Source organism: Orcinus orca, chromosome 4 (genome assembly GCF_937001465.1).
Source record: "Orcinus orca chromosome 4, mOrcOrc1.1, whole genome shotgun sequence".
Taxonomy (NCBI): domain Eukaryota; kingdom Metazoa; phylum Chordata; class Mammalia; order Artiodactyla; family Delphinidae; genus Orcinus; species Orcinus orca.
This window is the reverse complement of record NC_064562.1, coordinates 127898782-127922938: the sequence shown is the minus strand read 5'-3', so window position 1 is coordinate 127922938 and position 24157 is coordinate 127898782. Positions and strand designations below refer to the sequence as shown.

At 41.4% G+C, this 24157-nt stretch overlaps 1 protein-coding gene across 50 annotated transcripts in view; it reads right to left on the bottom strand.

Moving 5' to 3' along the window:
* Positions 1 to 24157, bottom strand: part of ANK2 (ankyrin 2) — a 683094-nt gene that overhangs the window by 4788 nt on the left and 654149 nt on the right. For 14 of the 50 annotated variants that reach the window (XM_049708929.1, XM_049708933.1, XM_049708928.1 and 11 more), the window contains 10 exons: positions 17696 to 23956; positions 16097 to 16171; positions 13802 to 13933; positions 12397 to 12540; positions 9420 to 9702; positions 7499 to 7787; positions 5086 to 5178; positions 4507 to 4590; positions 4231 to 4395; positions 3044 to 3226 (listed from right to left, as the gene is read on the bottom strand). In XM_049708929.1, the coding sequence (XP_049564886.1) occupies positions 3044 to 3226; positions 4231 to 4395; positions 4507 to 4590; positions 5086 to 5178; positions 7499 to 7787; positions 9420 to 9702; positions 12397 to 12540; positions 13802 to 13933; positions 16097 to 16171; positions 17696 to 23956 (7709 nt within the window). Of the gene's footprint in view, positions 1 to 651; positions 744 to 3043; positions 3227 to 4230; positions 4396 to 4506; positions 4591 to 5085; positions 5179 to 7498; positions 7788 to 9419; positions 9703 to 12396; positions 12541 to 13801; positions 13934 to 16096; positions 16172 to 17695; positions 23957 to 24157 lie in introns of all 50 variants that reach the window. The other 36 variants (XM_049708963.1, XM_033437989.2, XM_033438045.2 and 33 more) reach the window with 14 other exon arrangements.

Sequence of the window (24157 nt, the reverse complement as noted above, 5' to 3'; positions counted from 1 at the left end):
CACATCAAATAGGTGATGGGGATGGGGGTGGACTGGAAAGCCTCATAGCTGGTCCCTGTTCATATGCACAAATACGAGCTGCTTACTGCTTTTAGGATACTTTCTTAACTTATTAAAGCCCCTGGTTTCAGCCTCGCTAGGTGCATTGAGGTTCAAACCTCATGTTATTTGCCACTCACGCTCATGTTATGTGCCACTCACATGCAGAGTCATGAAGCAGCTTGTTTAAAACAAAAACAAACAAAAACACCATGTGCCGTTCAAAGGAATGATTACCAAGAGCTGAAGGCAGCTGGTCACAAGATTAGTTTGTGAGCAATTGATTAGATTCCTCTTACTGTGCTGGGCAATGGAATATCCCAACTGCTTGGCCTCAACGAAATTGATGACTCACTGAAACCCAGGGAGCGACTGTGTAAATAGTTGTCTGACTATCATCATGCCTTAGTATTACATTTAAAGCATCAAGAGGACACTTCAGGGATGACACAGCGACAGATGTACCACTTGACAAGTCTTACAATGCAGGGAGAGTCTGCAGTTTCCAAGGGGTTTTAAGGTAGATGCAGGGGCTCTATTTTTCTTTTCTCAAAATTGGAAAACTTTTTAAAGGTGTTAGTTGGCAAAGCATCACCCCATGCTAACCCAAACCTTCTAAGTATTGATCCATCCTCCTTCAGGATTTCATTCTCTACTAAACTGGGGGAGTGGACTTTCATGTGGCTACCTGTGTAACTCAGAGCCTGAAGTAAGAAAAAAAAGAAAAGAAGACAAAACCCATCATAAACCATAGACTGTAACATAACCTATTATTCTGCTTAACGAATAGTATAAAAAAACATGCTTGAAAGGATAAAGAAAAACAATTCTTCGGGGCAGATCTAATTATTGAGTTTTATTTAGCAAGTCTGTTAAATTTCTCCCATTTGTGAGGGAGATTTGTTCTACTGATAATTATTTTACAATTCTTGCAAACTATACTGGTTGACTTCTACTTTCGTGCTTGCCTTACCTGCATCCTTTCTGCAGTGAAGACTCTAATAACAAATACAATGAATAATGACCAGAGGCAAAAACAAGCAACGGACAAATAAGGCCCAAAGTGTATAATCAGATAATACATCTTTTGATTGTCCAAGGTCACCAGTTGTCAAAATGTGAAGAACTAAAAGTATTTAAAATAAGGTATGCTCTTAATATCCCAATGCATTCATATATAATCTCAATGCACATTGTGGGTATAAAAGAGGACATACATGTAACATTTAACTTCAAAATGTTTCAATAGCAAAGAATGTCTCAAAGATGTTTGCACATGCCCGCCATCCCTTAGGTGAAACCTTTGGCACCAGATGTGTTTTAGATTTCAGATTTTTTTTCCTTTTGGATTTTAGAAAGGTAATATGATGTATATACTGTATATTCTAATAGCTCAGATAGGATAGGGACAGCATCCTGTAATCAAAGCCATTGATGTATCAATAGCAAAACATGAACATTCACTCTTGTAGAATAAAAAAGACTGCCAAGTCATTACAGCCCCATGTCAGTTCACATTAAGTTTTATTGCCAAATTAGCTTGCTACTAACTTATAAAACTTGTTTTGGTTTTCAGAATGTTGGGATTTTTTTTTTTAAGATATGGAAATTTATTTCAGATGATCTTCACCAGCACCATAAGTTCCATTCCCTGGATCAAAATTCTTATACCAACATTTTGATATCTTCAGTGTTCCAAATCCAGAATTCAAAATAGAAAATTGTGACATTTTATTCAAATTGGCTGCTCATTTATTGAAAAGACCTAGAATGTGTAGTTTGAAAAACATTCTAGACAATAAGCAGCAGTCTGAAACCCTCTTTTAACTGGTGATACAGAAACAAAATATTCAATATTATATAAAATAAGCCAATTCATTTTTAACTGCAAAATGCTAATAAAAGGTTATCAATTATGGCATTTGTAGCATTACCAATCTATTAGTTGTGGGGTTTTTTATTAATTTTTATTGGCGTACGGTCGCTTTACAATGTTGTATTAGCCTCCACTGCACAACAAAAAGAATCAGCATATACACGTACAGATATCCCCTCCCTTTTGTTTTTTGTTTTTTTTTTTTTTTTTTTTGTGATGCGCGGGCCTCTCACTGTTGTGGGATCTTCCCGGACCGGGGCACGAACCCGTGTGCCCTGCATCGGCAGGCGGACTCTCAACCACTACGCCACCAGGGAAGCCCTATCCCCTCCCTTTTGGACTTCCCTCCCATTTAAGTTACCACAGTGCACTAGGTGAGCTCCAGAATGTTGGGATTTTTGAATTGTAATAAGTGTTTGTGGATGTCACTGTGGACCTGTTTCCTAATTATTGAAAATCAGAACTTAACTAATAAAAGATACCCGAATTTTCTTTAATGCCTATTGTTGGAAATATCTGAGAATATTAGCTAGCAAAGATAATGTACAATACCTATTTCTTTCCCTTACTAATTGGGAGTGCAAGTCACTTCTGGGACTTTTAGGCAAGATGTACAATCATGTCCTGACTTCAGAGATTCTGATTCTCATTGAGCTGAAGCGAATCCTGGTCATATGGATTTTTTTTTTTTTTTTTTTTGCGGTACGCGGGCCTCTCACTGTTGTGGCCTCTCCCGCTGCAGAGCACAGGCTCCGGACGCGCAGGCTCAGCGGCCATGGCTCACGGGCCTAGCCGCTCCGCGGCATGTGGGATCCTTCTGGACCGGGGCACGAACCCGCGTCCCCTGCATCGGCAGGCGGACTCTCAACCACTGTGCTACCAGGGAAGCCCCATATGGATTTTTTAAAGCTTTTAAGGTGGCACAAATGAACACAATAAGTTGAGTAAAATATTATTTCACTGTATACATTATTCAAACAGGAATTCTATTCTCTTGAATTATTCTGCATCCTTCCATGAATACATGTATGGAATGACACAATGATAAATGATTTTCTTCTCAAACACAAAGCACACATAAAATGCCCCCCCACACACACACACAGACAAAGTGATGATGCTTTATACCTCTTCAAAGTCATCTTTGGCTGAAGGAAGATCAGTGGCTAAACTAGAATCCCCCAGATGCTTCTCCATCCTCTCTCCATGTACCACAGTTGTTTTAACAACTTTGCTGACTCTACGGCCTTCCACTGGTTCAGCCTGAAATTGTGAGGTACTGGACAAAATGCTGGGCTCACACAAAGTTACCTGATGAATGAAGGACATACAACATACAGTTTCTGACTGCCAAAATGTAACGATGATGAATTTTTCTATGTTAAAAAACACATTACAACGGTATATCCTGAAAACAGCATTTTGTCAACAAGAAGCAGTTAGAAGAAAACTCTAGAATCAATTGGTAATATCGATATTATGACTATATGTACACAGTACCAAATCAACCACTTAATTAGTCACTTGAACGAAAATTGGTCAGGAAGCTTCATGACTGAGAAATTGACTGCTCAGTGCAGTGCAGACATAGCACCCTGTGGATGAGCTCTCTTTTCCCATGTGTAAATGCTTTGTTTTGACATTATGGAGACAAAAGTAACCTCCAAAGGAGGAACCGTCAGAGCTATGAGAAACTGAAAATGTAGATTTTTAGAGAACCTCATGTGTATAATAATTACATTTTGAGGATGTGAATGAACGCGAGATGGTGAGAATCTCCCAAATGACATGTCAAAGAGAGTAAATATGTTTCTGAAAGAGGGAAGTAAAACAGAAAGAAATAAAACTATAAATCAAGTGAGTTTCTGGATCCTGATTTCAGTGACTCTGAAAAGCAGAAGTTTGGAAATCAAATATTTCTCTAAGGTGCCCTACAGAAGGCTGCTGCTGCCTACTGGGCAAAGTACCACAGTGCATTTGCACAAGTTTTTTTCAGAACCTACTGCTTGCCAGCCGATGGGATTGCTGTCTTTTAAAATTTGACTTTTGGATTTCTGCTGCAGTCAACTGAATTAAAGACAAAGTAGAAATAGAAAGGACCAAAGACAATGAGTATAATGGTTACAAATCTCACTGATGGTTACCTAAAAATTCCACAAAATCACGAAGAAAAAAAATGAATGTGTAACTAAACGAAGACTGCCTTATAAAGGGGAGAAGTGAGGCCAATAGGAATAAGCAATCTCGTCCATCTCTTGTGAGCTGTATCTTACACCTCTCCATAAAATCAGTTCTGGAGAATCAGATGGTCTCACCTCCGACTGTTCAGTGTCACTCTTTAACACAATGCGCTTTATGACTTTGGAATAGCCATCCCCTTCCTCAATGTTGATGGGATCCTGTGGTGTTCCCTGCATCGTAATCTCTTCTTTCTCTGTGCCATCAGAGGAGACGTACCGCCTAATGATTTTCCTAGTAACCTGGAAGATATTTTATTCACGTATCTTGTTTTTGAGTGACAGTGCCAGGGTACTGATACATTTTAGACAGGAGGCTTGAAATTAACCATGGTGAGATACTTAAGATAATACCTTCTTTACCACAGTGTGTCCCTGCTCATCGATGTATTCTTCTTCTGTGACTGTTTCCGGGGGTATGTCAGGCATATCATCTCCCTACACATTTGAAAGAAAAGGGTCACTTCCATGTTTGGCATCAATGCTGAGGAACTACTCCCAAGTGCTTACAATGCCAGGAACGTTAGAAAATTAAAGGGGCTTTGAGAAGCATTGCTGAGATGCCAAATCCTGTTAAGTAGTATGTTTAAAAGAAAGAAAGGAAAAAGGTGGGTAATAACATGCTAGAGAACCTGACCAAAGTCAGCTCAAACTTAAGCAAACAAGCAAACAAACAAAAACAGACAAGCCAGAGGTGAGGTGGGTGGAACTGAAGAGGCTAAATCTTGCTCTTTGCTCTCTTGGAGGTAGGGGGTGAATGTCATTACCGCTGCATTTCTTCACAAACAGAACTTAGGAGAGTTACGGGATCTGCTTTCTGAAGGCCATGCACTACCTAAGGAGCATGCCAAGCCCTCCGTTCTAGGTCGGTCACTCTCGAAGGGTTACGGGGACAGAACTGTCCCGGACGTGCAGTAATTTAACAGCTGGTACCTGAATAATCACTCGTCGGCGGACAACCCTGGTAGTTAGCATCGCTTCCTCATCTGAGCTGGCCTCCAGCTCACCTAATTCCTCTGTTAGCTCCTGGTGGAAGCATGGAAGCACTTTTTTTTTATCATGCTAAGGAATGTCCTCACTACTCGTTTCTGCTTTAGCTCACACTGGTTTCCGAAAGCTTTATTCATGGTGATTTTGGTGGAAAAGCCAGCAGGAGTGAAAACAGTGCATGCTGGGCTCAAACTTCAGTGAGAATATAGCTTTTTGTTCTTTGAATGAAAAAAACAAATTCTGGATTCTGAAAGCTGTCTGAGCACCCATCTGTCAAAATCCATCAGAAGAAACAAGCAGCTTGCCCACATTACATCTTGGACTCAAACTCCTGGCGAATAACCAAATGTAAGCATAGACCCTAGGCAGCACGATAAATACTTGTGAGCCATTGCCTCTTGGGCTTAGGCTTAGAATGATCCAACCAAAGGTATAGAAATGTCTTAATTCTTGTAGCAGAACTTTCTGCAGGAAGTCAAAGTTTCCTGTAGTTATTATCTGGCCAGTAGTACATTTCCCTACTGGCAAGACAGAGGAAGGCAGACAGGCTACGAATAGTATTAGACTCATTTTGCAGAGAAGTTGAGGTGCAGAGGCCAATCCAATTTTATGGGTCTGGCCCAAAGCCAAAGCCGGAGCTAAGAACATAACTTTAGATTAAAACGTATGTCTTGGGAGCTACATATCGAATCACTCTTTCCTAATGGAATGCTATTAAAAAAAAGAAAAGAAAACTCAACTAAATTTTGTCAACAGAGTTTAAAATACCGCTTATATTTCTATATTCTTTCCTGCTAAGGAAAACATGTAAATTTTAAACCAAATTATTCTTTAAATACACTTAGGAATCTGCTGCCTAGAAATATGGTCAGCAAGAAAAGTGATTGAAATTGGACCCTCAAGTCAGGGTCACGAGAGGATAAGGGTCAAAATAGGAAGCTTAAGAATTGGAAATTCATCAAGAATAAGTAGAACAGGCCCATATAAATAATGTGGAATACAGGACAACTTGTCAAAATTTATTTACATACACAGAACAGATTAAATATATGAATTATCCAGATAACTGTCTCAAGCCTATGCTTCAATTAGCCTATAGATTCTTAGACTAAAATTGGCAACTTTTAAGTCCAGACAGCATCTACCAAACATTTTTACTAGGATTCATTTAAGCCAAAAACTTGGAGATGAATAATTCTATACAAAGGCAAACTTGGAATAAAAATCCATTCATGGGATGAATTCATTATTTAAGATAACTGCCAAAATTTCGAGCAGTTCTCATCTGCCCGGACCTCCGCTAATTTTAAACTATGATTTTAGATAAATCCTGCTAGCAGATATCACACTCATAGTGAACAAAAACAAATGTAGATGTTAAGCCCAAAGATATGTCATATCACTTTCTCCCCCAGAGTTTTAACTATTTTATAAAACATTCTTTCTTAAAAGATGTATATTCATGCTTTAAAAATACTTCGACGTATGTTTTTGAATCCAAAAAGGAAAAATATATCTAATTTAATCCTCTACAGAGTTACTGGAATGCAGATTCTTCTCCCTCTCCTGGCCTCCCTGGGATTCATTCTGATTCAGGAGTCCTAAGTAGGGAGGGATCAAGCCCTCCAGCTAAAGCTGAGGGATATGAACCATTCAGACCAGTTTTGAGAATAAATGGTTTAAATGAGTTTCTCCACCTCTCTTCACAACATCAAAGCTCACTTAAAGACAAAGGAAAGACTGATGCATATTCACGCTGCTATCGATTTTCTGACATTTAGAACCAGCCATCAATTTAGGCATAATGTCCTTTTCATGAGTCATTCTTAAAATAAATATAAGGAGATTTCGCTTGGAAATAATCCTTCCTCTAATGAGAAAAATTTGTTTTGGGAGTAAACCCCACTCAATATCCACAATTTGTGTGCTCATCACCTGACAGCAAGGACCTAATGAACAAGCGTGCAGGTTCCAGCAATTTCCCATGGCAGGCTGACTTACTTACCTGAGGCTCGGTTAATTCCCCTCACTAGTCTTCTTTATGCCCAAGATTACTAATTTTGAAAAGTTACATCTGGTATATTGTTTCACTCCTGGGTTCATTTCTCTTAGCAAAAGGGTTTCCATCTATAAAATTAGGGCTGATGGTCAAGTAGCTAGAAATGGAACCATGTATCATCTTCTTCTAGATTCACCGGTTCTCAGATTTTAAAAGGGATTGAGGGCTTCCCTTGGCCCAAGATAATTAATTTGGCAAACCTTTCTGTGAAAACATAAGCCATCAGAGAAATGGAAACTGGGAGAAGGTTTGTAGCTTTGTTACATGTGGGCAAGGAAATAGAAGGGGAGATTTTACCTTTTGAAAAGCAGCATCTTCATCGAGCCTTTCAAAGGCCTGTGGCTGGTCATCGGCTGACTCCACTATCACGAGGCTGGTTTTTCGAGGCGAACTCTCTTCCCTACGTTCTGGGGGCTCTTCGGGTTCTTGCACAATGGGAGAGTCTCCCCGCTCACTTGATGTCGGGGTCTGGAGATATGGCCTCTCCTCCTCAGTAGGGGTGATTTCCTCAGGTGTCTTGGTGGGAGAGCCAGATGCTGCCATAGCCTTTTGAGTCTCTGACACTTCTGTCCCTGGGGTTGTCACACTGAAACAGAAAAGCCCAATTATACCATGAGAGCATATGCATTTCCGCCCCTGCTGATGCAAGGGATTTGGAAGGAAAGATGGAACTTGTCTTCACAGTCCGTGAAAGTCTAAAGAGGTTTTGTAAATTTGGCTAAGAAATGAAATGTGAATAAAAATTATATGTAAAATACAGAATACAGTTACAGCTCATTGATCTAGCATTGATTGGGAAAAGTGTATTCTAAAATAATAAAAATTATCCTCAAATGTATTACCATTTCCTAATCTCTACAAAGTAGAGATAATTAATAATGAGAGATATTAATAAATAATAATTTCATCTTTCCTTTGATAACTCAAGGTAATATTGATGATTTGAGGAGGTATATATAGCAAAGATCTATAGACAATAAGGCTTTTGAAGCAAGGATCAAAGTTTGGCAAAATTTCAAAAAAGCAATATATAAACCCCATGTTAATATAGTTACCATAATCATAAACATAGGGAGATTCTTATTATCCATCCAGAAAACTGCGTTACTTGATAGGAAGATCTGTTGGCATTGAAACTTTTTCTACTGATATAGTTTGGAGATAAGCAATGTAATCTTTATAATACTCCTAAAAGAAAAAAATTATCTGCTTGTTCTGCTCCTTCCTTCTAATTTTCTGTCACTCCATAGATATTAAACGCCCAAAGTGCCTTTCTGATAGCCCCTCTTTGCTTCCCATCTTTTTCTCTTTCCTTCTCTCTTTTCCTGACCTATTCTTTATGCTCTCCCCTACAATCTAAAGGTAGATGGGTGAGGGGGCAGTGCTCCGTGGAAGAAAAGCTCATTTCAATACCCCTTTCACCCTTTTCTCAAGTTCCAGTGACTCCAGCACAAAGCTCACTCAAGGACAAAGGAGATGCTGTGTTACAGCCTCCTGACACGCTATTCTCACATTTCAGGGCTGGGACATGCTTGCCTTTCTCATGATCTGGTTGCTTTTTCTAGACAAGAAGTGTCATTTATACAACTCTTTTTTGCCTTTGCTTCCAGAAAGCCCAGAACTTGAGTTCTACGCTGCAGCTTCCTTTAGGCAGAAGCACTCTAGAAGACTTCTCTTTATTCCCACCCCAACCCCTGACGGCCTTTCATTCTGTGTGAGTAATCTGTGTTGCATTTCTATTTTTATTGCTAGCCACCTCACAGCTGTGTTGAAATACACAAGGGCTGCTTCACCTACACTGTCACTGTTCACCTTCTGAACCAGCCAGGGTGTGACAGGCACATATACAGAGAAGTGAGGTGCAGCAAACATACGAGTAATAACTGTGGTCTACAGTTTCAACAATGGTTTCACAGGCATATCCGTGACCTTTGAGCCTGTCAGATGAATAAGGTGGATATTATTATCACAATTTATAGACGTGGAAACTGAGACTCAAAGGGCTTAGGCCTTTGCCCAAGGTCATGGAACTGGAAGTCGGCTCAAGCAGGCTTGTGCCACACAACACCGTCACAGTCATGTCTCAAGTACTTTGCTTTTTTTCCTGTAGTTCTGAAAACTATTTGAAAACGCTTTACGCTTGTATACGCTTGGCACCCTCTGCATATTGGCTTGTGTCTTTGGAAAGACCCCGCATAGGCTTTCTTTTGGAACTCACAAGTATTCCTGCTGTTCGAGGGCTGACTCTTCAGGCAGATCTTGCATTTTCCCTGAGAAATCCTGTTGAACTTGTTCCTTGTGAGTTTGGGGAAGGAGCTCTGTTGCTGAGCCGTCGCCCTCAGTTTTGGAGATGCTATCCTGAAAAGTGGAGTAACCGACAGAAATGTCTTCCTCCGAGACGATGGGAGGGTGATCATAGGACTCGTCCTCCTTAGAAGCAGTTTGCTCCTGCTTCTGCTTGTGCTGGGCGGTGCAGAGCTCCTCTTGAAGTACTGAGAACCCTACAGGGGAGAACGATTCAAATTAAGTATTTAATTGAAGCTAAACTATATTAAGTGGGTATTTATTAAGCGACTACTACATGCCATGTCTGTGATCAGTCATGGTTACAAAGCTGAAAGAGGCACTGTGCCTGCCTTCAAGATGCTGACCATCTAGGGAAGCTCAGGCAAGTAAGAGATAATTAAATGCAGAGTGACTGGGCCACAGGTGCCGGCCAATGAATGCCGAGCATCCAACTCAGGGTTAAAGAATCAGGAAAAGAAATGCAGAGGGTATGGCATCTTAAGGAGGCCTAAAGATAGGCAGGTATCAACTGCGACAGTTGAGGCATAAATCTACATGGTAAGAAGAGCATTAATAATAATAATAAATAGTTAACACATTCTGAATATTTACTATGTGTCAGGCACCATTCTAGGTGCTTTACAAGTAGTAACTTGTATTAAACAACACTCTGAGGTTAGTACTCTTTTGATGAAGGGTCTATTAGGCCAAGCTAAGGAATTTCATATAGCAAGGGCAATAAGGAGTCACTGAAAAACTTTTGGTAGAGGTGTGATTGACCTTCATCTATCTAGTTATTCACTCAGTAGATATATATTGAGTATCAACACTGTAGTAGGTGCTGTTAGATGCTGGATACGTAGCAGTGAACAAGACAGAAGAGGCTTCTGGCCTGACTGAACTTGCATTTCTGCAGATTCCTATTTCTGAAACCAGGGTAAAGGTACAAAGAAAAGAGGGCCAGTTTTTTAGATAGATTTGTCAGAAGAGGCTCCTCTTAGGAGCTGATACTTGAGCAGAGGCCTGAATAAAGTGAGAGAAAAAGGTACCGGGTGATCTTAGGGAAGAAAACTACAGAATGCAGGCAAGAGGAAGCACCAGAGCCTGGAAGCCTGAGAAGGTGTAGGGTGGCCAGGGCACAGCCCAGAGGCCAGGTGTCTGGGACTTGGGAAAGAGGGAGAGAGATGGGAGATGGGCCGAGCTATGAGGCTTTTGCTGAACAGTAATACATGCCATCATGTAAACCTACGGAAAGTAAGCTGCAGAAAGACATTGAGGAAGACTGTCCTATAAAATAAGAAAATAAAAAAAAAAACAAGAAGAGAGGTTATCATGGAAAGTGAGTGAAGAAAATGTCTTAAGAAGAAGGGATTAACTTTCTGTGTCAAATGTTAAGAAGAGGTAAAGGAAGATGAAGACTGAGAATGGCGTCAGTGCATTTGGCGATGAGGAAACAATTGGTTAATTTTGCAAGATTCTTTTCTGTTGCGTGGTGATGACAAAACCTGACTTGTGTGGATTCTAGAGACAGTTCTAGAGAGAAGGGAAGAGAGAAAGTAGAGAGTAGTGACAGAAAAGTTAGACTATTCTTTTGAAGAGATTTCCCATGAAATGGATGGAGAAACAGAGCAGTCATACAGGGGAGCATATAGGGTGAAAGGAGTTATTTGCTTTGCTTTGTTTTTAAAGCTGGGATCTATTAAAGCACGTTTCAGTGCTGTTCACAATGTTCTAGTTGTAGGAGCCAGAGTGGGTGATTGCAGAAGTGAAGTCAATAGTTGGTAAAAGGGGATGAGATCTAGTACAAAAGAAGAGACGATGGCTTTAGCAAAGGAAGGCCATTTCATATAGCAGGGAAGGTAGAGTATAAGCACTGAGATGCACTTAGGTTGAGAGACTTTGTGGTGAAAGAATATGGACATTTGCTTACAGGTATTCCTATTTTTTCTAAGGAATATGAAGTATGGTCATCAGGTTGGAATAAATAAAAAGAAGAGTAATGTTGGAGGCTTGAAAGAAGAGAAAGTGTAAAAATAGGAATGAGAGAGAGAGAGAAGGAGAAAGAATGGGAGTGAGTGAGCATGGAAGTGAATGAGGGTGGATTCGAGAAACGTTAATACTGAAAAGGGGGTAGGACCAGTGACTAGAGGTCCAGTGGGTTTGCAGAATTATTGTGTAGAAGTAAAAGAGGATGTAAGTATAATGCTTCAAGTTAGGACCTGGAAGTAGTACAGTCACTGATAATGATTTAGTTTGGGTTGTGGGCACAGAAATGGGTCACTAAGGTAGAGTAAAAGACACAAGTATCAGAAGTACCACCAAGGGGCTGAGGAAAGGGCACTGGATGGGTCATCCATGTTGATGGCTGTTATGGACTGAATGTTTGGGTCCCCTTCAAATTCATATGTTGAAACCCTAGTCCCCACGTGATGGTATTCAGAGGTGGTAACCCTGCGAGGTAATTAAGTCATGAGGGTGGAGCCCTCATGAATGGGACTGGCACCCTTATAAGAAGAGGTCAGAGGGCTAGCTATTTCTCTGTCCCCTACGTAAGGACAGAGCAAGGAGACAGCCGTGTACAATCTAGAATAGGGCCCTCACCAGAACCCAGCCATGCTGTCACCCTGATCTCCAATTTCCAGTTTTCAGAACTGTGAGAAACAAATTTCTGATGTTTAAGCTACCCAGTTCATGGTATTTTGTTACAGCAGCCCACGCTGACTGAGACAATGATGAAATAACAAAGAACGAGAGGGATGGGGGCACCTAAAATGGGCAGGGAAGTCTCAGGAGAAGAACGTACCAGCAAAGGCCATGGTCGACGCTCTGAAAAAAGGAAGACAGTGGGTCCAGTTGCCTGAATTGACCATACATCACAGACACTCACACACATACACAAATTGTCTGACCTTCACTATGATCCAGTGTAATGGTCTGTTCAATCTCTGCATAGCTATGACTGATGCGCTCCTGGAGAGGCTCTGTGCTGGTCTCCATGAGATGAACAATATCCATTCGGTTGATCTTGGTGAGACATTCAATGAGACTGGTATCTGGGATATCAGAGAAAAACTATTTATTACACCTAAGGGCTACTCTTTTAAAAATCTCTTTCATTTAGTTGCCTTACTGAATATTTTTGGTGATATATTGTAAGCATAGGAAAAATTTACTACAATTTTGATGTGTGTACAAGAAACAGCCAAAGCCCAATTAAGGGTCTTTGTAAACGTAAGCAAACAAACAAGGGCTATGTAGGAAATGGGTGACAGAGCATATGCGCATAAGCCCTAAAGGCGGAGTTGCTAGATTACACAGAGGACACCCTGTCAAATGTGAAGTTTAGATAAAAGACAAATTGTTTTAGTAAAAGTATATCCCCAATACTGCATAGGATATGCTTATACTAGAAAAGTATCTGTTGACTATCTGAAATTTAACTGGGTGCTCTCAATTTTTATTTGCTAAATCTGGCAATCCTACCTAGAATCATGGTAAGAGAAGGAAAGATAAATGTGGGCTAGATGTAGATAAGGGAGGTCTCTAGGTAGGTCTTCAAAGAGGCATTAAACAAAGTGGCAAACTTAGACCAGCTGAGGGATAAGAAGTAGTTATGTCCTGTATCACTTCCCATTTTATTTGATGTGGTCAGAATATCATATATAAATCATTATGTAGAATATCTACTTGACATTTTCCCCGATTTTATTTATTTATTTATTTTAATTAAAAAAATTTTTTTTTCAGTACGCGGGCCTCTCACTGCTGTGCCCTCTCCCGTTGCGGAGCACAGGCTCCGGACGCGCAGGCTCAGCGGCCATGGCTCACGGGCCCAGCCGCTCCGCGGCATGTGGGATCTTCCCGGACCGGGGCACGAACCCGTGTCCCCTGCATTGGCAGGCGGACTCTCAACCACTGCGCCACCAGGGAAGCGCCCCCCCATTTTAGTTGTTTAGGAGTAAAGGAAGCAGGAACTGAATGTAATGCACCATCAGTAAGACAATGGCTAATAAAGCAAGTGTGCTGCTGTCAATACATAGAAAATTTTAGGACTTTAATAACTTTCCTGTTAGCAGCCAGTGCTAGTATCACTTTCCACTAGTTAATGCTGTTCAAAGGAACACAGTACAAGAATTTTTATGCAACATGCATATTTGAGAAATGTTACAGCCTCTTCTCATTTGCTTACAGTAGCACTTCAGGTTGATGGCATCTGTCATTTTATCTTTTTACTGAATTTGCATAAAAGGTTTGTTGAACAAGACTTTTTTCTACCTCCGGCCTATTGCCTTTTACATATACCTCTCCACCTACCTGTCGCATGTTTCCCATCCCTTTCTAGCCAGTACTTCAATAGTGCATGACTCTGGTCTTGGAGGGAGTTAGGGTTCTCAATTCGAATTTGATGAATTTGCTCCTCAGTGAAATCCAGTTCTCTTGCTAATTCTAAAAGAGAAAATACTCCTCTGTAAATACATTAACTTCATAGTTTGAGTCTCTACACCTTGCCTTGTGATTTTGTAAATGATGTGTTCTTCGTATTGCTGTAACAGAGTTCCTTTATCTTTTCCTACTTATTAGAAATGACTCTCGTATGCCTTTGTTCTTCTAGCACTAACTGCAGATATTTTCCTTAAATTTGGGTATAGAATTGATCACTGTCATAGTGGAAATAGTAGGTTTGAGGCAATGATGATAAAATATGTAAATTCAGGACCATTTAATTCCAAAATTTGGAAGAGACCATTAATACTGGCTTATACTCTTAACCAAGACAATGGAAAATAAATGACTGAAGTAGAAAGAGACCATGTCTCACTTTTAATCATAATTAGGGGACTTGCAAATACTACAAATTCTGTTTCTGGGTACTTGGATAAATACTGGTTGTAGCTATATTATGGTGGTTGGATAAACTCCTTTCTGTGATTTGATGTCACATGAACAAAAGGTCTGGGAAGGATTAACTGACCTAGGGAAGAAGCCTCAAAGTTTTCCTTTAAAGTCTACCATTAACATTCTATATGGTTGCTTATACATTGAGGTATGTGTGCACGTGTGTGTGTGTGTGTGTGTGTATGTGTGTGTGTGTGAATGAGGTGTCTTTTCGGAGGGCAATTTGCCAATATCTTTCAAAATTAAAAATATACATATATTTACACAGCTTTTTTTCTTCTAGGAATATGCCCTATAGAAACACCCACAAAAATTTATCGGTGCATAAGGATATCTACTGCCACTAACAGGAAACAACCTAAGTAGCCATCAGCAAAGGCCACTGATAAAATTATGGTACCTCCATAGAGTGGAATTAAATAGCCATTTAAAAGAAGGCCATAGGTATTTCTATGCTGATGGAGTATTTATGAAGAATACTGTTAAGTAAAATTTTGCTTATTTTTAAATAATAAGCATAGATGTGGGCACTGCAGATTTTTTTCTGAACACATGAGAAAGTGTTAGCAGTTACCTTTGAGGAAAGGGGCTCAAAGATGAGATGTAGGTGTGAGAGACTTATTTATTTTTTATTTTATACCATTCAGTGATTGTAAGGTTTGAATTTTCACCAACTATAATAGATATTACGTTTAATATATACACTCATAAATACTTAAGAAGCAAAATAAATAATTCTGAATGTTACCTACTTAGTCAGTCAGTCAGGGATATTTTGATACCCTTCCTTCCCCTAAACCCCTCAATTAAATAAATCTGCTCAGTATTTTTAAATTACTTTAAAATGCTTTAGTCATTTATTCTACATTATCAATTATCTTTGTTATCGATATTATGACTCCTATCTCCTATTCATACCAAATTTTTAAGAAACTGAAAGGAGATTAATATTAACTTTAAACTGCTTGTTTCAATTAAGTAGTCACAAGTGACATAAAAGGAAGTCAGACCAAACAAATAAACAAACAACAAAAACAGAAAAAAGAAAAAAATCCAGATGGACAATCTTGCTTTAATATGTTAAGTAGCAGGAAAGATGAAAGGGTATAGCTTTAAAACCTACAACTCATGAGTTGCAAATAAACCATATTGATTTTAGAATTCACTTTCCATTAAAAAATTATGTAACATACAATTTCTAAACTGAAACATACCCATCTCTCAGAGAATTATTAAACATCTCATTCATATGTACTTCAACATTCATCTGAAGTAAATTTTAGTACTGTTCAGGATGAAGATATCTGATTCAAGGCATCTAAAACAAGGAGCCCCGGTTGAATCTCAAATTAAATTTTATGACAATTACAACTAACAATGGTTTTGAAACACAATAATCTCCCCAAAGTTTAGATATCCACAGCTCCCAAAGGAGGGTAGTGGGGCTTCTTATATTCTCAAAATCTCTTAATCTAAAGTTCTATTATTCAAAATGCCAGAGACAATAAAAGGCCTGCCCTGGTTCACGCAGTGAATTAATGCAGACCCTGGATTTTCTAGTTCATAGTATCATTCTTTTCACTATTCCATGTGTTCTTCCTCAAGGAAAGGAAAAAAAGGCCTTTTTTCATTGTTAATGACAGTTGGCTGATGCAACAATGTCATTTAAACCAAGCAGGTTTTGTTGAAAAAAAAGGGTCACACTCATTTTACCTGTCCAGCTGAAACCAAGGTGATCAGCAATATACGCCAGCCTTTCCTCAATCCGTTCCTGCTCATCCTGTTGATCTACAGAAGGTCAAAAACAGAATGGCCAAAGGTTGTCCATGACAGGAGAGGAACCACAATACTGATCATCCAAAGAAAGGCAGTCAATTGTCCAAATATTCGATCATAGCACAAATTAACGGTTACATTTTAAATCATATTAGATTGTGTGTTTGCCTGATTTCTGGAATGGAATGGGGAATAAATGTAATAAAAATCATGAAAACCATCTGCTTCCATATCTCTTTAATCAAGACTAGGCACTGGACATAATTATATAAGTTACCGATTTCTAGTAATCTTAGGACTTTCCTCTTAAAATTATCTGAGAGGATACTGCCCACCCGAAGAGAATCATCTAGCTCATCAAACACCAGAAAAATCATAAATGGGATGGAGAAATGGAGTAATTGGTTAGGACCTCCTATTATTGCCTGTGGCAGTATAAGATCATGTCTGGGTCATGTTGCAAAGAAATCACATCCGAGATTCACAAGAGACCGAGATCATGGGTTGATCAGACCATCCTGGCTTTTTTCAGTATGGCCAGAAACAACATTTATCTTGGTTCTGGTAACCTTGGAAGAAGGAAGAATAAAGTGTATGTATATGTATGTGTATGTTATATTGTCTTTTGGGCAAAGTTTCTGTCTGCTTACTACTAAGTAAGCTCATATAATACTCCCACAGACTATAATTTTCCCTGTGATTTTTAACCCCCATTAATTGATGGGCAGCATTTTAGGTCATGGTCATTTTTTTATAACCCAAATTTAAGAATAATAGTCTTTATTGTAGAGATATTGGAAGACCAGAGGCTACTTCTCAAAGCCATCTATGGTTTCCTTTTTTATAATTCAAAGAGCCATCATCCCTTCACAGTCAACTTAAATCATGCAAAGTTTGAGTTTTTGTTGTCTGCTGCATCTAATCAGAGTCCATTCTCCATTCATCTGCCGCATAAATGAAAAGCATGTTTTTACCTTATGATTGTTTGCTTAAAGTGTTTACCAATGGTATCTGAAATCCAACCTTTCTGAATCAAAAACAAATCCTCAACAATTAGAATTTCATGGTATGTGAAATCTTCTTGTGTAAATGGCTTCCTAATCATTGTAAAATCGTTAAGTACTTATTAAAGTACTCAAAGGTAATTAGAAAAAGCAATGAATCCTCATAATATGAAACAAAACCAAATATATCCGTACGCTTAATTTAAGGCTAAGCCTGGAACGTCAGAACAACAAAACTCAAAGCTTGCATGGCGTCACGTGCAGCAGCTAGAGAAAAGGCAAGATCCCCGTTGCCTGTCGATCATGTTTATGTTTTCCATAAGCATTCTCATTACTCAATCTTGAGATTGTTTCCACAGACAAGAGTATACAGAGAAAGCACAAAACACAAAGGGCTTACACAAACATAGTAACCACTACAGAAAGCTTAAAGAAAATGAGACACAAATCACCAAATAAAACAGACACACAAAAAAACTATATCAAATTTATGACATGCGTAGCACAGGGAATCCCAGTGGCTGGCAAATACCTTCAGCATGGTCATGGCCATTTTCATCAGGGATGCGTTCAATCAGAGTCTCAATGGACTCATCCCAAATGGGCCTTGTGTCAAAGATGTCCTCAGGAATTGAGTTCTCGGTCTCAACAGGTGGCAGATTTTCAATTACTGAAACTTCCAGGGCACTACTACTTTCGTCATCTGAAACTAACTCCTGCTCCCTTTCTGACTGTGTAAGTCTATCCACTAACTTGGAAGCCTCATCACTAATCTCCTCAAAGAATTCTATGGAGTTCCTGTAAAGGTCAAAGAAATGCTCCTTATTTTCTTTTGTGGGGCTTGTGGGCCCCCTGCAGGAAGATGTGGTGCTTTTGCTCTTTACTGGCAATCGGGATGCAAATATCTTTGGTTTTGTGGCCCCTTCCTCTGATTCTAACTCAAGCTCCTCTGCCCACTCTGTGCTTTCTGTTTCTGTCTCAATGTAACTTCTAGTTTTTACTGGACATTTGGTCTTTGCGTCCAAATTGGCATCAGATTCAGGTTTGCTTCTATTACTTGGCGCTCTGCTTGTCATGTCCTGTCCCTGAGGAGCCTCTGTTTTCTGTAGAGACAGGTCTAGATGCGAAGGCTGCTGCTCGACTCTTTGGACGGGCACTTTCGTGGGGATTTTAGACTTTGGTTTTGTTTCATCCTGTTTACTTTCCTCATCCAGGCTGGGTAGAAAATCTTCAGAAAGGGAGCTCTCATACTCCACAGATGGAGGTGCTGGGGTTGAAGTGGGTATAGTCCTTACAGGGATTTTGGACCTGCTTTCAGTAGAAGGCACATTCTCCATGGGTGCAGTAGGGATTTCAATGACTGATTTCTGTTCCTCTGGGGATGAATCGGGAGAATCATCACCCCGATCTGCATATACAGACCTAGTGACTGTGGAAAAATCTAACTGAACTTGTCCAACCGGTTTAGGGGAGTCGGGGCAAGCTGTCTGCTTCACACTGGACAGGGGAGGTGTGTCACCCATTCCCACGGAGGGGAGGTCCTCAGCTCCCACAGAAGGTGCCTCTTTCACTGATGTTTCAATGGAGGATGAAATCTCCATTTGGGAGTTAAGTGGAGCATCTGAAGCGTGTATTTCTTCTACTTCCTCACTCAGGTCATCGGGGAGTAGCTCTGCTTCGTCATCCACTGTTTCTTTCGATTCTAAGAGTGCTAATGACTCAGCCGATGTCTCCAGCTGTAGGGGCTCAGCACCAGTACCCCCTTCTCTCATGTCTTCAGAGAGAGTCTCTTCCCTGGATTCCTGCCCAATTTGGAAAAAGTGGAAACTTTCATCTGCATAGGACCTTTTGGTCATATCAATGGCACCACTTCGGGTCATCTCAAACAATTTTCCTTCCTGAAAGAGAAACGGATTTTGCTCACTGGTTGGGGTCCCCTCTTCAGTTGGGGTCCTAGCAGGAGTGGTGTCAGGGGTGGTACCCTGCGACTGTCTGTCTACCATCAAACCAAATATCTTCTGTTCTTCCTCTTTCACTCGAGCCTCAAAGGCTTCATCATCCTCACGGATTTCACTCCAGGAATCAGAATCTACATCAGTTTTTGTGATGATGACTTTGCTTCTCTGTTCACCAGCAACTGTTGATGCATTTGGTACGGTTGGCTCTAAAGATGAGGAGGCTCTATCCGACTGCATTTCCCACAAGGTACTTTCTTGTTTGGGTTCTACGTCCAGGTTCTCGTCCTCAAAATTAGATTCTTCACTTGAAACAGTTCTTCCAGAGGCGCTTGTCACTTCTGCGTCTTCAGTGGAGGATGTGATGGTAACAGAAGACACTTCAGAAGAGTGAAAACTTGTGTGTCTTGTATCTGTTTGGGTTTTGCTTTCTTCACTAGAGAAAAAAGGTTGAGAAGGAACATTTTCATAAGGGCTTATGATTTGAGGATCAGAGATTTCATCAGTCTCCGCTGGGTCAGACACTGGAACATCCAAGGACGATCTATCAGTTTGAGTAGTAATGGATGAGTCTAGAGTGGACCGGTCCTCTGGTAAGCTCTCAAAAGCTTGGTCAGGTTTTGTGACCTCCATTTTTGTAGCAGAAGATGTAGAGACTATGTCTTCGTCTAATTCTTTTGCTTCAGATGCTGGACAACGATGCAAAGAGGACAAAGATGAAGAGCTTTCACTGGGGCAATCTACTTGTGGAGATTCGACTCCAGAAACATCAAGCTCTTCTTCTGTATCTTTTCCACCAGTGTCTTGGAGAGCTAATGATTCCTTATGGATAACTAGCTGCTCACTGACATCATCACCAGTGGAACTGCGGAGACCTGAAGAGACAGGAGTGGCTGAGCCGCTGGGACTCCCTGCTTCATACTCACGGTCATCACAAAGTTTTTGTTGATCAGCATCTCTGTTTAGATCATCATAAGACATCTCTGGGCCATCAGTAGAAACAGTATGACTGTCTTCAGATAAATGAGATTCACGATCTTTTTCTTCCTCTGATTTACCTGAATCTTCCTGAGTATCTTCATTCATCTTAAAAGTGTATTGTTTGGAAACAACAGGCTGGAATTGTACTTCTTCGGGACTGGAATTTGAGTCTATGCTGGATGGAAGTGGGGAAGGGGGTTGCACTTGAATAACTGGCTCTGATAAGAGGCCTGAGTCAGCACCTTTCTTCAGCTGTGTCAACTCAGGTTCACTTTCTGAGGAGGAAGAAGCCTTTCTGCTCTCTGATGTTACAACCACAGGGACATCGCTTTCATCCTCTACACTCTCCGTGTGTTTTGTTTCATCCATGTCTGCTGAACAGTCAACATCTGCATCAGAGGATGAAGAAGATTCTTCTTGCTTGGATTCTCTTTTGTAGTCCCTTTTCTGCTTTGCTTCTTGTTCAAGTTCATCAAACGTTTTGATTTTGGTTACCATTTTAAACATTTCCTCTTCAGGTGTGAACCTCTTTCTCTCCCCATTTTCTGAGTCATCCTCCTCTGCACATTCAGGAATCACAGCTGGTTTGGGGGTGCCTGCATCTGTGGTTTTGGGTGTGACCTCATAGCTAATTTCTTCGGAGCTGGGGGTGTCAGGGGAAAGGGGGCTCTTCCCTGAGCTCTCCATGAGTGACGTCTGCTCAAGGCTGTCATCCTCAGCACTGCCGTCTGGGTCTCGGAGCAGCCGGGACCGCATAGAGGCCACTTCCGTGAAGACTTCTGTTTTGGCAACGGCTGAAGGAAGAGGAAAGTGACTCGGCAGAATTCCAGCCTTCATCTTTGGTTCAACAGGGCTGCTTTCAAGAGAATCATGGCAAGGGGATTCTTTCAGAGGACTCGGTTCCAGAGAATCAGGAGTTTTGTGTGAGGAGTTATCCTCCAGCACTGGGCTGGATTCCAGGGAGTCTTTGTGGCTCACTGTGAAGGACTCATCAGCCCCAGGGCTGAGGACCTCACTATCACGGCTAGGGAGTGCGAGTTCTAAGCCTTGGGGACTTCTAATGACCCCCTGGGGCTTTGGCTCAGCCCTTGGGCCTGTCTCTACAGCAGCATCAGGCAGCGGCAAGGCCTTCATCTCATCTGAGGGCTCGGTGGCTGTGGATCCCTGAGCTTCAGTATCCATTTGTGTCTCATGGGCTGAACTAACATATTTAAGTGGACCTTCATCACAGGACACTTCCTCAGTCAGTCCTTCGGATGTTTCTTTTGCTAATGATACGCCTTGGCTGCCAAGGCCGTCACCTTCTTGTGGGGGGCATGTGTCTTTGGAAGGGTCTAGGGTGACCTCCTTCAGCAAACACTCAGCAGAGGGCTCTGTGCCCCCCGTGACTGCAGCACCTTGCCCTTCAGAACCATCAGTAACGTCTTTGGTTGAGGGATGTCCTTTTTCAGAATGAATTTCTGGTGGTGTTTTTAACTTGGTAGTTTCCTTTGTTTCCTCAATTTGCTCCTCCCTTTTCTTTGGTGAGAAAGAAAGGCTTTCTGGGCTTGTCTCGGGGGTCTCTGCTAGGCCCTCATGCTTATAGCTTTCTTCTGAACTAATCTGAGGGGTTCCTTCCATCAGGCTGCCACACGGAGAACCTGCTACCCCTTCCTGCTTCAGGCTTTCCGAACTGCCATGTAAGGCACCACTCTGTAAAGACAGGGCTGGGAGGAACTCATCTTTCATGTAATCTAGCGGGAATGTTGTGTTGAAAGGACTAGTGAGCACTTGGTCTAAGTGCAGCTGCGCCTTCTCAGTCTCTTCACTCAGGCGGAACTGTTGGTATTTGTCATTGTCTTCCAGTTCCTGCTTAATGACGTCAGAAAAGTCAGTGGAGGTTTTCCTGTCTGGGCTGATCTGGAGATCCATGTCTCCCTGCTCATCAGCCAGCTTTTCTTTGGGGACTTCACTATCTTTATGGCTTTCTTCTTCAGGTGCTGGCTGAACAGGTTCGGGTGTTTTGTGGTTGAGCGCTTTCTCCTTTCCTTCAGCTACATCTTCTCTCTTAAACCCTGCGGAGGAAGCACGGACCGCTCTTCTGGATTCTGAAGGTCCCGTGACCAGGAATCTCTGGCCTCGTTTGATTGTCTGACTCTCTGTTTTATGCGTTTCTCTCGGGGTTACTATCTGCCCCTTTTCTTTTTCTACCCGAACTTTGCTTTTTTCTTGTGGCTGTTTTGGTTTTGCGGATTTGTGCTCAAAGAGTCCAGTCTTATGTTTAGATGGGTCCTGACCTGACTGGAAAGCTTTCATCAACTCCCGAACAGACATTGTCTCCTCGATTCTTTCTGTTTTTGAGGTGGGGGAGACAGCTGGTTGCTTGTCTGTTTTCCCAGAAGGTGACACAGGCAGGTGCTTCTCGGTTTTCCCAGAGGTTGAGACAGGTGAATGCTTTTCCATTCTTCCAGCTGGTGATACAAGCAACCGTTTCTCTGTTCTGCCAGGTGACACGGGTGGATGTTTCTCTGTTCTCCCAGAGGGCGAGCTGGGTGGGCGTTTGTCTGTTTTACCTGAAGGCGAAACAGGTGGGTGTCTTTCTGTTTTTGTAGAAGAGGATACAGGGGAGTGTCTTTCAGTTTTTGCGGAGGGTGACAAGGGTGAGTGTTTCTCAGTTTTACTTGACGATGACACAGGTGAGTGCTTTTCAGTTTTTGCAGAGGGTGACAAGGGTGAGTGTTTCTCGGTTTTACTCACTGGTGATACTGGAGGGTGCCTCTCAGTTTTTGCAGAAGAGGAAAGAGAAGAGTGTCTTTCTGTTTTCAAGGAGGGTGACGCTGGCGCATGTCTCTCGGACTTCAGAGAGGGGGATGCAGCTAGATGTGTCCTTTGTGTTATCTTTTTTGGCACATCTTCTTTGCCTTTGACTCTGACAGGCAACTTGCTTCGCCCTTTCTGTTCATCTTCCACTCGTTTCTGAAGGGCCTTCACCTTGTCCTTTATGGAACCAATGGGAGTTTCTTCTATCAAAGGTGACGTAGCTTTTACAGGGGGAAGAGGCGCGGGGGCTAAACCTGGGTCCTCATCTAATGACTCTTCTGAACTACCTTTTTTAAGTTCAGTTTTTTCTGCACTAGCTTGTGAACTATCCTCTTTTTGTTTCTGTTTTTCTTTTAGTTTCCTTCTCACTGGCTTCTTTATGCCCAGGCTTGGTTTGGGCTGTGTCTGTGTGCTCTGTGTCTCCTCTGAAGCTGCTTGTTTAGCTTTCCCTTCGCTTTCAGAGCTCCTGCAAGGACCCAGAGCCTCACGTTTCTCCCCTGCCAGATCTTGCACTGTCTGCGGCGGCTCTTTGTGAGGAGACACGTAGGAATTTAGATCCTCGGTAAGGTAGTTCACTAGCCCTGTTGAGTCTTTCTCTACTTTTGCTTTGGTCTCTTTCTCTATTCTAACTTCTGCACATGGGTATTCGGTGATTTCTAAAGATGCTTTTTGCTTAGCCTCCTCTATTTCCTCATCACTGACAATAACCCATTCCTCTTCCACTAATTCTCTCTCTGGCTGGGACCTTGGCACACTGTCTTCATCTCTCACGCAGGTTCCGCTTCTCAGGATTTTGTTCACCTTCTCTAAGTCCTCTTTAACTCTTTCAACAATTTCAAAAGGCTCCCCTGGCTCTTCCTCAGCAGCCTTCACCAGCTCCTTCACTTTGAGGGAACCTGCCCTATCGGATCCATCTGTGGTCAAGATGGCAGTCATTTTGATCAAATCTTGTTTCATCTCAGAAACTTCAGAGAGCAAGTCCGGACTTGCTAGGACAGGAACTTCATTAACCAGGTGACTTTTCAGGACAGATGTTTCTGTAGATTCTGTCTCATCATCTTTGATGTGAATGAAAAACATTGAAAGTAAAATGGAAATCAAAAAAGATATTGGCAAATGTAATCAGGACTGAAACGACACAGTGTCTTTTCCTGTTGTGGCGGGTGGAACAACAAAAATGGGCTGGGAATGGTGGATCCACAAGGTCTCAGGATACAAAAGCAAAGCAAGGCTAACGGAAAAAAAACTGAAAAGGAAAA